Consider the following 13,600-nt stretch of genomic DNA (forward strand, 5'->3'; position numbering starts at 1 on the left):
AGCGTTTCTGCCCGCGGCTCTTACCCACGATGGCTTTGGCTTACCGTCCCCTGTCTTTTTTAATTTTTTTAATTTTTATTTTTTTTAACGGCTCTGCTTACTCCTGAGGACTGAGAAGTGCCCAAGTGGGACTCATCTGTCTCCCATAGCGAATTGCACCTCCCACCTCCACAGCTGGTGTTTACCCAGGGGACACGGGATCGTGTTCAGGCCTCCGGAGTTTTGAATCTGACATTGCTTTTGGCTACTGAGGCCATTTACCAAATGCCGACTCCCGGAGGGGTGTGGGAAGAGAAGCCTGACATTCTTTAACCTGTTGGCTAGGCATGTGAGGCAGCAGAGGTACAGAAGAGGAGCATTCTTCACCATGCCGCTGGGTTATTTTTTTACGTGTGGCGCTCATACGACTGGGGCAATGGAGAAAGCTTTGGGCTGAGATATAGCAGATGAGGATTCAGCCTTGGCTTTTGCCACTAACTAGGGATAATACTACGGGCTTGTTACTTAGTCTCTCTGCTTCCTATCCCCGAGGCTAGAGGAGACATTAATATACTATTTTCTTTCTCATTTTCCAGATGGCCTTGGAAATGTAGGGAACTGATGGTCACATAGGGGCCTATTAAAGATAAACCACGTTTTTCAGGGTACTTAAAGGGGTATTCATACATGTGGGAGTTACATCCCTACTTTATTTTTTATTTATTTATTTATTTATTTATTTATTTATTTATTTATTTATTTTTTGTGATTAGGACCAACAGTGATAATGATGGAGTGTACAAGCCTTCAGTTTGTCAGCCCATTTGCTTTTGAGGCAATGCAGAAGGTGGATGTTGTTCGTTTGGCATCTTTAAGTGACCCAGAATTAAGACTTCTCCTGCCCTGCTTGGTGCGGATGGCACTCTGTGCTCCTGCTGACCAGAGCCAAAGCTGGGCCCAGGATAAAAAGCTCATTCTTCGCCTTCTCTCTGGAGTGGAAGCTGTCAACTCCATTGTTGCGTTGTTGTCTGTGGACTTCCATGCCTTGGAACAGGATGCCAGCAAAGAGCAGCAGCTTAGGTAATGCTATGATATATACATTACTGGGACTTACCTGGGCTTGCCAATGAAGAAGGCATCCAATAACTTTTGGAGCTTTTAGGGCTTTTTATTGGATGCATGCCAAAAAGAGAAGATTGAGAGTCTAAACTTTGGAGAGCATTTTACTTAGTTTTTTTTTCTTTTCTTTTCTACTTACAGTTAAAATGCTTTTGAATTTCCATATTATAAAATGTTGAGTAGAGAAGTTTCAATATATACACTATTGTATTCAGTGTACACTGATGAGGCCAGTTACTCCCGGTGGGAACTGGGTAGAGTAAGTTCTCCTAGAGCGGTGGTCGGCAAACCGAGGCTCTCCAGCCACATGCGGCTCACGGCTCTTTGGCCCCTTGAGTGTGGCTGTTCCACAAAATACGTGTGGGCATGCGCGTACAGTGCGATTGAAACTTCGTGGCCTATGCGCAGAAGTCAGTTATTGGGTCTTGAATGTCAATCGTTGTATTGTTGATATTTGGCTCTGTTGACTGAGTTTGCCGACCACTGCCCTAGAGTAGAAGAATTAATTGGAATCATCCGAGAGGTTTTTTAAGTTTACATTGAGTCTCTAAAATTCTCGGCAGAGGTTTTTGTTCCTCCCTGCCCATTGTGAATCCAACAGTGTGCCACTGTTGTTAATGAAAATGGGTATTAACTACAATATCATTTGTGATGGAGTCTATACATTGGTTGTAAATTCCTGAAATAAATGGCAAACTAAGTAGTAATTTCATACATTCATGAAATGTATGAATAGAATCCATATATTCTTTTGTAGATTATTTCAATAAAAGATAACCTTTCTGCTATTTCTATGCCACTGTTCTCATAATTGTTGATTTACACGTTTGTACTTTGTTAGGCATAAACTTGGAGGAGGCGCTGGAGAGAGCATCCTGGTATCCCAGCTTCAGCATGGGCTAACCTTAGAGTTTGAACACAGTGATTCACCTCGTCGATTGCGTCTTGTGCTTAGTGAGCTGTTGGCAATTATGAACAAGGTACATTTATTTGAATTACAGCTCAAAATATGCATGAAGCAGAGACAAGAAGGCAGGCAGGATGCATCTTCTTCTACACATATTTCTGTTTGTTATATAAGTGCGCTCCTTTCAAAGGTTGAAATGCTATTAAATACCTGCCTTAAAGACTTTCTTTCTCTTATTATTGTTTTCTCTCATGTATGACTATTCTGTGTTCTCCAGCATAGGAATTTTTTCTATATGGAGTTTATACAGTGGCTTCTTGACAGTTAGCTAAGCTGACCAAATTTGATTATACCATTATAGGATACAATTTCCCCCCTAAAATGTTGTGGTGTATAACTGAAAAATGTACAGTTTCTTCAGCCACTGGATGAGTATTAATTACCTCTAAATAACAGTGAGTAGGGAATATCAAAGCTGAATTGGATGGGAGGGTCCTTGGCTAGCTTTACTCACTAGATGACTGAATTGCTTCTGTACAGTAAAGGCTATTCAACTTCTCGTGCCAGCAAAATGGTAGATTATTTTAGGTTATGGACCTTTGGGTAATTATGGTTAATTGAAACTCTAAATTTTAAATTTGTGAATATCAGGGTAAATTAGAACTTCATAGTAAGATGGATTAAATGAGAGTAGGTCCAAAGTTTTAGGGAAAAGTTATTTACTGTTAGATTTCAAGGTGAGTTAATTTATAATAAATAAAGTTTTATAAATTGTGGAGGAAAGAAGCCTTCTGAAATTCTATTCTAAATAAAATACTTGATAAGGGGAGAGAGGCTCATCAATTTTAGATAGTTTTAAAGATATGTTAAAATATCTTTCTATTATAATACAATTATTTTATTCTACTCTTTTCTATTATACGAAAAACTTTTAATTTCAACCAGTATTTCTCCTCCATATTTTTCTCAATAACCTCACTTGATGTCTTTAATTAAAAAAGTGACCTTTTTGTTATGGAAGGCTTCTGGCATATTGGAAATGTGGTGATAAAACTACTCTAAGAAATTTTTTAAAAAGTAGGTACTTTTGTTGACTTAAGGTTTTTTTTGTTGTTTTTTTTAAAAATATATTTTATTGATATTTTACAGAGAGGAAGAGAGAGGAATAGAGAGCTAGAAATGTCAATGAGAGAGAAACATCAACCGGCTACATCTTGCACACCCCCTACTAGGGATGTGCCCGCAACCAATGTACATGCCCTTGACCGGAATTGAACCTGGGACCTTTCAGTCCGCAGGCCGATGCTCTACCACTGAGCCAAACGGTTTCGGCTTGACTTAAGTTTTTATTCTTTGTTTTTCTCAAAGTTCATTCAGAATTGATCATGAATTTATATTTGTTATGCTACTTTAAGTTTGCACTTTTTTTTAAAACTTTTTTCAGCTACAACTTATATAGGTAGCATTTCTAGTTCATTTCTTTGGATTGTCTTATCTTCAATTCTAGATGTCCTCCAAATATTTATATAGACATAATTTATAGAAACCCATACTGCCATGTCTGAATAATAATTAAGGCAATTGTTAATTGGTTACATTTGTTCAAATTTATGGAATATTGAATATTCTGATGCTGTGTATTAATGACATATTAAGAGATGTGTATAAGCTGAACAAATAATTACAAAATTAGTAAGGAATTTGATTAATTACCTAAAATTAATAGAGTTCATATATATATATATTTAATTTAGGTATCTGATTCCAGTGGAGAATTTTTTATCAAGTCATCTGAGCTGTTCGAGAGTCCAGTCTATTTGGAGGAAGCTGCAGATGTACTTTGTATTTTACAAGCAGGTACTGTAATGGATGCTAAGATACATTTCAGATATAGTTTTTTGTTAAATGATACTGTATCGCTTCTTAACCTGGAAAGTACCCTAAAAATTTAAGTAAAAAATAACTAATAGTATGCTCTGTCTGGTGTAGCTCAGTTGATTCATACCAAAAGCTAACAGATTTTAAACCAATTGTTTCTCTTTTTCTTTCTCCCTCTCCTTCTCCCCCCTCTTTCTCTCAAATCAGTAAAACACATCCTTGGGTGAAAACTAAAAAAAAAAAAAAAAAAAAAAAAAAAAAAAGCCCTGGCTGGTGTGCTCTGTGGTTAGAGCGTCAGCCTGCACACTAAAGGTTTCGAGTTTGATTCCCAGTCAAGGGCACCTTCCTTGGTTGTAGGTTCAGTCCTTGGCCCAGGTCAGGGTGTGTGCAGAAGGCAACCAATTGATGTGTATTGCTTACATCGATGTCTCTCTCTCTCTCTCTCTCTCTCTCTCTCTCCCCCTCCTCTTCTACCTGCCCCACACTGGGGACCAAGCTCATAAACCCAGGCATGTACCCTGATGGGAAATTGAACTGTGATCTCCTGGTCCATAGGTCAATGCCCAACCATTGAGCCACACTGGTCGGGTAGAAGTGAGCTATTTTTAATTTTATTTAATTTAGATTTAAATAACCACAAGGGGTTGGTGGTTGTCCTACTGGACACTTCAACTCTAGACTATGAAAAGAAATGGCTTTAATTTAATTTCTTTTAAATGACATCAGTGAAATGTCAAAAGACATGTAAATACAATGAAATGTCACTCTTTAGTAATAACATTGCCTTTGTTTTTTCATAGAGCTCCCTTCCCTGCTTCCTATAGTTGATGTAGCTGAAGCCTTGCTACATGTTAGAAATGGTGCCTGGTTCTTGTGTCTGTTGGTGGCCAATGTTCCTGATAGTTTCAATGAAGGTAAATATAATTTTGAAATGAGAAATTAAAGAGATTTACTTGAGCATGTAAGATTTACTCTGTTTGAGCTAACAAGAAACATTTATGGGGTTTTATTTGAGATTTTTTTGTCTTTTGAAAGTTTATTAGTGTGCACTAATTTTAGAAATACTGCGTTAAGAGGTTTCAAAATTGCTTTGAGATTAACATTTGAAGTACAGTGAGTATACAGCAAAATTTTTTTTTGCTATTAGTCACCGGCGCTATAATATCACAATAAAAAATACCAAAGGACTAGAAGATATAATCCCGATGCTCAGGGAGCAAAGAGGAGAGGAGACCTCTATCTGTGAAATAGCCAACGAGCAGTCAGTGCATGGTATCTGTAATCAGCAATACCAGCAAGTAGACCATTGTTTTTTAGCCTTATTGCTATTGGTTTGCAGAAAAGTGTAGGATAGAAATGAAGAAAAATCAATTGAAATTTTTCATGTCTATTTCAAACTACTAGTGATTGAAGATTATTGTTTGGGTCTGAGTGATATAAAAATAAAAACATTGTTGAGTAAGGTAATTTGGGAATTGGGAGCCAAGGAGAAAAAAACACTGGATCTGGGGGTCATAATTTCTAGCTTTGTTAATTATTCTTTATGTGATTGCCATCAAGATACTTCATGTCTGTAAAGTGGAGATTCTGATAATGTTTCTCTTACATTTCTAACAGATTATCACATGATGCGTGAAAGCCCTTTAGAAGCAGTGTCCTTGCTAATTTTCTGTCTGCTTGTTCTAGTAGTTACTGAGGGAAGGGTGTTGATGTCTCTAGACATAATTGTGGATTTCCTTTCAGTTTGTTGAGCCAGCAACTTGGGCATGTGCCCTGACTGCGAATCGAATTGTGATCTTCTGGTTCATAGGTTGATGCTCAACCCTCACTGAGCTGCACTGGCTGGGCTTGCCTTTGTTTTTGAAAGATATTTCCATTGGGCATAAAAGTTTAGGTTGGCATTTTATTTTAGCTCTTTCAAGATGTCATTCTGTTCTCTGTGGTAATTTTTATTTCTGTTCTGTATACAATGTTTCTTTTTGCCTCTGGCTATATTTATTTGTTTATTTATTTATTTATTTATTCATTCATTCATTCATTTTGGCTACTTTCTTTGTATCACTGGTTTTCAGAAATTTGATAATGATGTGTCTGGATATGATTTCTTTGTGTATATCCTGCTTGGAGATTATTGAGTTTCTCTGGGTTATTAATTTAATTTTCATAAAATTTGGGCAAATATATTTTTGTCTTCAATTCCCTTTCTCTTTTTGACTCCTTGGTATTGTCCCACAGGTCACTGTGCATATTTTAAGTCTCTTTTTTTATTCTTTCCTTTTATTTTTACCAGTTTCTTATACTATGCTTTCAAGTTTCCTAACTTTTTTCTTCTGTAGTGTCTAATCTGCATAAAGTGATTGCTTCTCAAGGCTGAAAATTTTTTTTCTAACTTTACTTATAAAGCTTAAAGTAATAGAGGCTATTGAATGTTCAGTTTGTAGAGGCCTGATCAAAAATGGAGAACGACAGGATGAAGAAAGTCTTGGAGGAAGGCGAAGGACAGATGCCTTATGCTTCTTATGTAAAATGAACCCTTCTCAGGCCCTCAAGGTCCGAGGCATGGTGGTAAGAGGTCTTATTTTTATGAGACAAAAGACTTTATATGAGGACCAGAAACTCTTCCCAAGATGTTTTGGAATCGTGTAGAAAGTTATAATTATATCCTGGTTGTATTATCTTCCTCTCTGGGTTTTATGTTTTGTGATACTTCTTCCTCTAAATTTTAGAGCCTTTAGATTCTGAAGCATCCTGGCTCTTTTCCTTAAGATACTGAGTTCATTTTGTCTTCTTTGTTGTGTTAGGTGGAAGAATGCCATTTGCCAGGCCTTGGAGTAGCTTTGACATTGGATCATACTAAAAATGAAGTCAGTGAAGACGGAGTGACTGACTTGGTTTGTTTTGTTAGTGGTTTGCTTCTTGGAACAAATGCGAAAGTCCGGACTTGGTTTGGAACTTTTATCCGAAATGGACAACAGGTGAGGGATAAATATCTGTATAAGTTATGGGTCAGGATATTTTGGCAGTTAGTAAAAGAGGAAGAAACACTTTGAGAATGATGTCATTAGACCAGTGGTTCTCCAATTTCTTAGCTCAGGACCGTCTTAACATTAAAAAAAAAATCATTGAGGATACCAAAGAGCTTTTGTTTATGTGCTTTCATCTATTGCTACTTATCAGATTATAAATGAAAACAAATATTTGAAATATTTATTTAAAAATGATAATCTATTCAGTGTGAACATAACATTTTTTTAAATGAAAAATAGCCATATTTTCCAAAATAAAAAAAAATTAATGAGAGTGGTGGTGTTTTACATTTTTGCAACTCTCTTTAATGTCTGGCTTCATAGAAACTGTTGGAGAACTGCACTATAATAGTAAATAGTAATTGTAAAAATAATAGTAGAAAAGGCCAATAATGTCTTAGTATTATTATTATTATTATTTTTTAAAAATATATTTTATTGATTTTGTACAGAGAGGAAGGGAGAGAGATAGAGAGTTAGAAACATTGATGAGAGAGAGTCATCGATCAGCTGCCTCTTGCACACCCCCTACTGGGGATATGCCCGCAACCAAGGTACATGCCCTTGACAGGAATCTAACCTGGGTCCCTTCAGTCCCCAAGCCAACGCTCTATCCATTGAGCCAAACCGGTTTCGGCTGTCTTAGTATTATTAACTAGTTAACTGCCACGATGTTTTGAATTTAATTGAAAAAGGTCTGCCACTTGCATCTACAGATGTTTATGGTGTACAAATGGTTAAGGTACACATTTTTTACCTGGTTCCCCTGAAAGCATTTGAGGATCTGCAGAGTCCTAAGCACTCTTAACTAATAGCAGAGTGTTGTTTAAATCCTCGTCTTGTGTCTCCAAAATATGAGCATTTCTGTAGCACATGTGACTCCATTAGTCATTACGTATTTGAAAGTGCCATTTTAGATGATGTATTTTCAACTCTGTAATTAATTTAGTATATTCTGTACAACCAACCCAAATTAAGATGAGTAGAGTATTCTTGAGATGAACCAGTGAGTTCTGAGTGTGCTTGATCGGCTAAAATGAAGTTCTGCAGTTATGACAGCCTCCTGATGGGGCCAATTTCAGGTGTTTACCTGGGAGCTCTGTTTGAACTTCCTTTTGACTTACTGAGAGTCCCATGCTTGCTTCTTCTTATGGCTCATGTTTCTTACAGAGAAAAAGAGAGACCAGCAGTTCTGTCCTTTGGCAGATGCGACGGCAGCTGCTTCTGGAGCTGACAGGCATCCTTCCCACCGTGAGAAGCACCCGCGTCGCTGACGAGGCTGACATGGAGACCGAGCCCCACGTGTCTGTGTACTCGGGGCTGAAGGAAGAGCACGTGGTGAAAGCCAGTGCGCTCTTACGGCTGTACTGTGCTCTGATGGGCATCGCTGGACTCAAGTACTCCATCAGTTCATATTTTACCTTTGTATCGTTTTACTTTCTTGTTTCTAATCCCAAGGAAGTGAGTCAGAGGCCTTTTATTCTGAGGATTTGGGTTTTCTGATGGGCTTAGTTAGTGGGCTGGCCTATATAAAGAATGAAGTCCTAAGGCAAAACTTCCTTATTTGGGCTGTATCCATCTTTCTTTGGTCTGATGTAAATATAATTATGTAAATATGGGACAAGCCAAAGCAGTTTCAGAAACCTGTGACTTCACCACAGGTTGACACGAGTATAATGAGTGATCTGTGAGTGACTGTGTACCTAGCCCATGCAGCTAGTTGAAGTAAAGCTTTCCTGTGTTTCCTACTATAGCTGAGGTCACAAATTGATATGATGTGATTATTAAGCATAAGGTTTATCATTTAGTCAGTGCACTGTATCCTTTTGAGTAATGTCCTCAACTGTTTAACACAATCCTCACTTTGCATGGCTTTGATATATATGAATTTCATTTACCACTTTAATTAAATTATGCTCCCTCAGCATCTTATGTATCAGCTACCATGATACATTAACCACATAATTGTATAAAATACCAGCTTTGCTGAGAGCTCTTTAAGCCACAGATTACTGTATAAATAACATGATCAGTGGCCAATTGCATCATTTCTTTTAAAATTTATCAGCAGTTGGTCAATGTTCACCACACATTAATTGCTCAGTTTATGAATAGACAGCAGAGTGGGCGCTTGTATTGTTTCCTTGTCTCTGAGTGATAAACCCGTGTGACATTTTATAAAAATAGATAGCTGAAGGAGGGGATTAGCCAATGAAGATGAAAGTGAAGCAGAGAAGCAAAAAGTGGTAATGTTGGAAGTGGCATTTGAACCAAATGTAAATAGAGGAAATAGCTGACATGTGAGAATGTTGACACTGCTCCATTTGAGAGACCCTAGATATGCAGTCAGGTACACTTGTCAACGTAAATGAGGAAAGTCATTATGACAGAAAGGATGAAGAAGTTTCAGAGGAAGTGATGCAGGCAAAAATCTTCACATGAAAGGAAGTCTCAGATACTTGATGACCGAAAGTACAGGGGATAACATTGGAAGCTGAACCAAACTTAGAAGGGGGATATGACAGTTCATCAAGGCTTATCAGAGACATACACTCTGTGTTGTAAGTTATACAATGAGAAGACGACAAAGGCTGTTCAGACTACCATTGATAGTTTTATTTTTTTATGAAGAAAACACTTTAATTCCCAATGTGTCTAATATTTTCAATTATAGAGTTCTGTATAAATATTAGTTTTACTATTTTTTATTTTCTTATGCATTATAATTGACAGAATTTTTAATGTTTTGACAAAAACAAATTTAAAGGTCACAGAACAGTTGAAATATTCTCCATTCGTTATTTTATTTTTTAAATATATTTTATTGATTTTTTTTCAGAGAGGAAGAGAGAGAAATAGAGAGTTAGAAACATCGATGAGAGAGAATCATCAATCAGCTGCCTCCTGCACACCCCCTACTGGGGATGTGCCCGCAATCAAGGTACATGCCCTTGACCGGAATCGAACCCGGGACCTTTCAGTCTGCAGGCTGATGCTCTCATCCACTGAACCAAACCGGTTTTGGCTCTCCATTCATTATTAAGATCACAATACGTAATTTCAGCTTACATGTTTTTTTTTTTAATGATTTTTAAAACAAGATTTTTTAAAAGTTGATTTTTAGAGAGAGAGGAACGGAGAGGGAGAGAAACATCCATGTAAGCGTGAAACATCAGTCAGCTGCCTCCTGCATGACCCCTACCAGGGATTCAGCCTGCAACCCAGCATGTGCCATGACCAGGAACTGAACCAGCCACCTTTTGGTGCATGGGATGACAACCAACTAACTGAGCCACACTAGCCAAGGTATCAGCCTCCATGGCTCTTTTTATGCTTCCACGTGACTGTGCAGAGTGAGCAGTGTCTGTATTTGTGACCAAGGAAGAACACTGGTTGTAACCTCAACAGTGTTGCTTTTCACAATTCAAGATGTTAAAGATTTTATAAATGGTGAGGTATAATTACAAAGGTTAAAGTTTGTATTGGTGAATGGTGAAATTGGAATGGTGAAACTGTTGGGAAGTCCCTTTTTCTTTTTCCCTTCTTCATCTAAAAAAGGTAAAGTGTAGTGATGTATTTCTTTTTTAGACCAACTGAGGAAGAAGCTGAACAGTTGCTCCAATTGATGACAAGCCGTCCTCCTGCCACACCTGCTGGGGTTCGCTTTGTTTCACTCTCCTTCTGTATGCTGCTGGCCTTTTCTACGCTTGTCAGGTACCTTAATTGCTCTATTTTCTCAAGATCTGCTTTTGTTTGTTTATTTTTTAATTTTTTAAAATTTCAATTACAGAGGACATTCAATATTGTATTAATTTCTGGTGTATGGCATAGTGATTAGACATTTTTATAACTTACAAAGTGATGCCCCCAGTAAGTCTTGCACCCACTTGACATCATGTACAGGTATTATAATATTTTTTTTTAAATTATATTTTATTGATTTTGTACACAAAGGAAGGAAGAGGGATAGAGAGTTAGAAACATCGATGAGAGGGGAACATCCATCAGCTGCCTCCTGCTCACCCCCTTCTGGGGATGTGCCTGCAACCAAGGTACATGCCCTTGACCGGAATCGAACCTGGGACCTTTCAGTCCTCAGGCCGACGCTCTATCCACTGAGCCAAACCGGTTTTGGCAGGTATTATAATATTATTGAATATGTTTCCTAAGCTGTACTTTATATATCCTTTTTGTAACTATTTTGTAACTGCCAATTTGAATTTATTAATCCCTTCACCTTTTTTACTCAATCCCCCAACCTATCTCCCATCTGGCAAACATCAATTTGTTTTCTGCGTCTATGAGTTTGCTTCTGTCTTGCTTGTTCATTTATTTTGTTTATTAGATTCCCCATATAAATGAAATCTTATGGTATTTGTCTTTCTCTATCTAACCTATTTCACTTAACATGAGAGAGAGAGAGAGAGAGAGAGAGAGAGAGAGAGAGAGAGAGAGAGAGAGAGAGAGAGAGAGGCAGAGACAGAGAAAGAAAAAAAGAAATAGAAAGAGAAAGAGAGAAAAGAGAGAGAAAGAGAAACATTGATTTGTTATTACAACTATTTATGCATTCATTGGTTGATTCTTGTATGTACCCTGACGGATGACCTAACCCATAACCTTGGCATATTGGAACAATGCTCTATCCAACTGACCAACCAGGCCAGGACTACCTTTTGCCTTTTAATTTTTATAATTATAGTTCCGTTCATCTAGTCTTCAGGTGGTTTTCTAGGGTGGTTGCTATATTTATTAAAATTTCTTGTTCAGCGTGACACTACCAGTAACTAAAAGATGGGATTACCACTCAGGTCTGTCTGGAAAGGCTCTAAAGGGTGTAATCTTTCTCCTGTGTAACACTGTCTTATTAGTAAAATGCTTTAGGTGTGGCTAATAATGACCTTTTTCATTTTCTTAGCCTGGGGTAGCAGGCTTTTCAGTTGCTTTTTATTTTATCCACTTATACTACAATGAAGTAGGAGATCAAAGTTAACTTGTACTTTTCAATCTAAATCTAGGAATTTCCTTTAAAAGTCATTCTTGATATACTTTTATAACCACTTTTCATATCTGATAAACTGTGGCTGTCTCTTTTCCCCTATATATTAAAAAAGTTTTTCTCTTTTTGAATAGTGATCACTTATTTTTCTACAATTTTGAGTTCTCAGAATGTTTCTATAAGTTAAATTTCACTTTCCAGGTAAAAGATGGAAATGAAATAATTAAGACTTGCAAATGAAATAATTAAGACTTCTGAGAGATTTTGACTACTTACGACCTTAAAAGCATAGGCCCTCATTCTTCATCTCTACAACTACGTCATATCTCAGTGACAATGGTCAATGCAACACACTATTAATTTGAATTGGTATTTCAAAATAGGGAAGGAAAAAATAATTTCTACTAAAAATAATTTCAGAATGCTTCCTTACTCCTATGCTGCTATAGCTGAGTTAAACCAGTAACATTCTGGTATTTTTTACATAGTACACCTGAACAGGAGCAGCTAATGGTAGTGTGGCTAAGTTGGATGATAAAAGAAGAAGCTTATTTTGAGAGGTAAGAGGACTTCATTTGTTTCAGTTAGCTGAGTAAGTTTTTCTTAATCTCTGTTTGGAAATTCATATTTTATTTTCTGTTTCAACAGTACTTCAGGCGTTTCTGCTTCTTTTGGGGAGATGCTATTATTGGTCGCTATGTACTTTCATAGCAACCAACTTAGTGCTATCATTGACTTGGTCTGTTCCACTTTGGGGATGAAGGTAATTTTCTTTTGTCTTCTTTCTAAAGAAGGTGTTTCTAAGCTGGACATTTTCTTGTAGTGTAAAGCAAATAGATTTTCATGTAGAAGTAATTTTAATTCATTAGTTTGAAATTTTATCAGGAGGTCTTAGAAAAAAAATCACATTATGAAAACATTTACTTACCAGAATAATAGATGTTCAGTGTAGAAGCTTGGTAAACACAGAAAAGAAGGGGAAAATATAGATCATTGTTCATAGATATCAAATATGTTATTGTTAACATTCTGGTGTCTGTTTTTTCTTTAAATTGACATACATATTTTGTAATTTTAAAGAATTTAGCAATATATGATGAGCATCTTTTCATATCAAATATTCTAATACTGTATAATATTCAGTAACTCTATGTAGTCCATCATGTGGAACAGTCATGACTTTCCTAATGGACCCTTTTTTATTTGCTATGTAAATTTTCCATTTTGGGAAAATTCTTAGATTAAAAACCTTACTTATGTAAATATATATACAAATATGCATGTTTATCATCAAATGCTGTTTGGATTATTTCCTTAGGATAAAGTTCTTTGAGGCAGTTACTAGCTAAAAGAGTATGATGATGTTACGGTGTTTAATGAGTATTGCCAGATTATCTTGTAGAAAGATTATAGCAATCAAACTGTTTTCATTAGTAAGTGAGAGTGCCATTTTTCTTTACTCTCACCATCACTGGCATTACTGAAATTTGATTTTGTCTTTGATTACTAGTGAAAACTATGGTAAATATGATTGTCATTATTTTTATGGCTCACAGTGTTGTTGTTTTTTAATAATTTTTCTCTTTGCTTTCAAGAACTATGTTATTGTTTTTTAAATATATTTTTATTGACTTCAAAGAGGGAGAGGAAGAGAGAGAAACATCAATGATAAGAGAGAATCATTGATTGCTGTCT

The 13,600-nt window shown here is 36.6% G+C and overlaps 1 protein-coding gene across 2 annotated transcripts in view; it reads left to right on the forward strand.

The window, feature by feature from the left end:
- INTS2 (integrator complex subunit 2) overlaps positions 1–13,600 on the forward strand; it is a 39,931-nt gene that overhangs the window by 577 nt on the left and 25,754 nt on the right. Inside the window, exons 2-11 of one of the 2 annotated variants that reach the window (XM_084861652.1) lie at positions 753–1,059; positions 1,940–2,078; positions 3,760–3,862; positions 4,684–4,797; positions 6,318–6,448; positions 6,685–6,858; positions 8,080–8,306; positions 10,498–10,623; positions 12,394–12,465; positions 12,554–12,668. In XM_084861652.1, the coding sequence (XP_084717778.1) occupies positions 767–1,059; positions 1,940–2,078; positions 3,760–3,862; positions 4,684–4,797; positions 6,318–6,448; positions 6,685–6,858; positions 8,080–8,306; positions 10,498–10,623; positions 12,394–12,465; positions 12,554–12,668 (1,494 nt within the window). In that variant the 5' untranslated portion in view covers positions 753–766. The remainder of the gene's footprint in view (positions 1–752; positions 1,060–1,939; positions 2,079–3,759; positions 3,863–4,683; positions 4,798–6,317; positions 6,449–6,684; positions 6,859–8,079; positions 8,307–10,497; positions 10,624–12,393; positions 12,466–12,553; positions 12,669–13,600) is intronic. The other variant, XM_084861653.1, reaches the window with a different exon arrangement.

This window comes from Pipistrellus hanaki (assembly GCF_964339955.1).
Source record: "Pipistrellus hanaki genome assembly, chromosome: 16".
Taxonomy (NCBI): domain Eukaryota; kingdom Metazoa; phylum Chordata; class Mammalia; order Chiroptera; family Vespertilionidae; genus Pipistrellus; species Pipistrellus hanaki.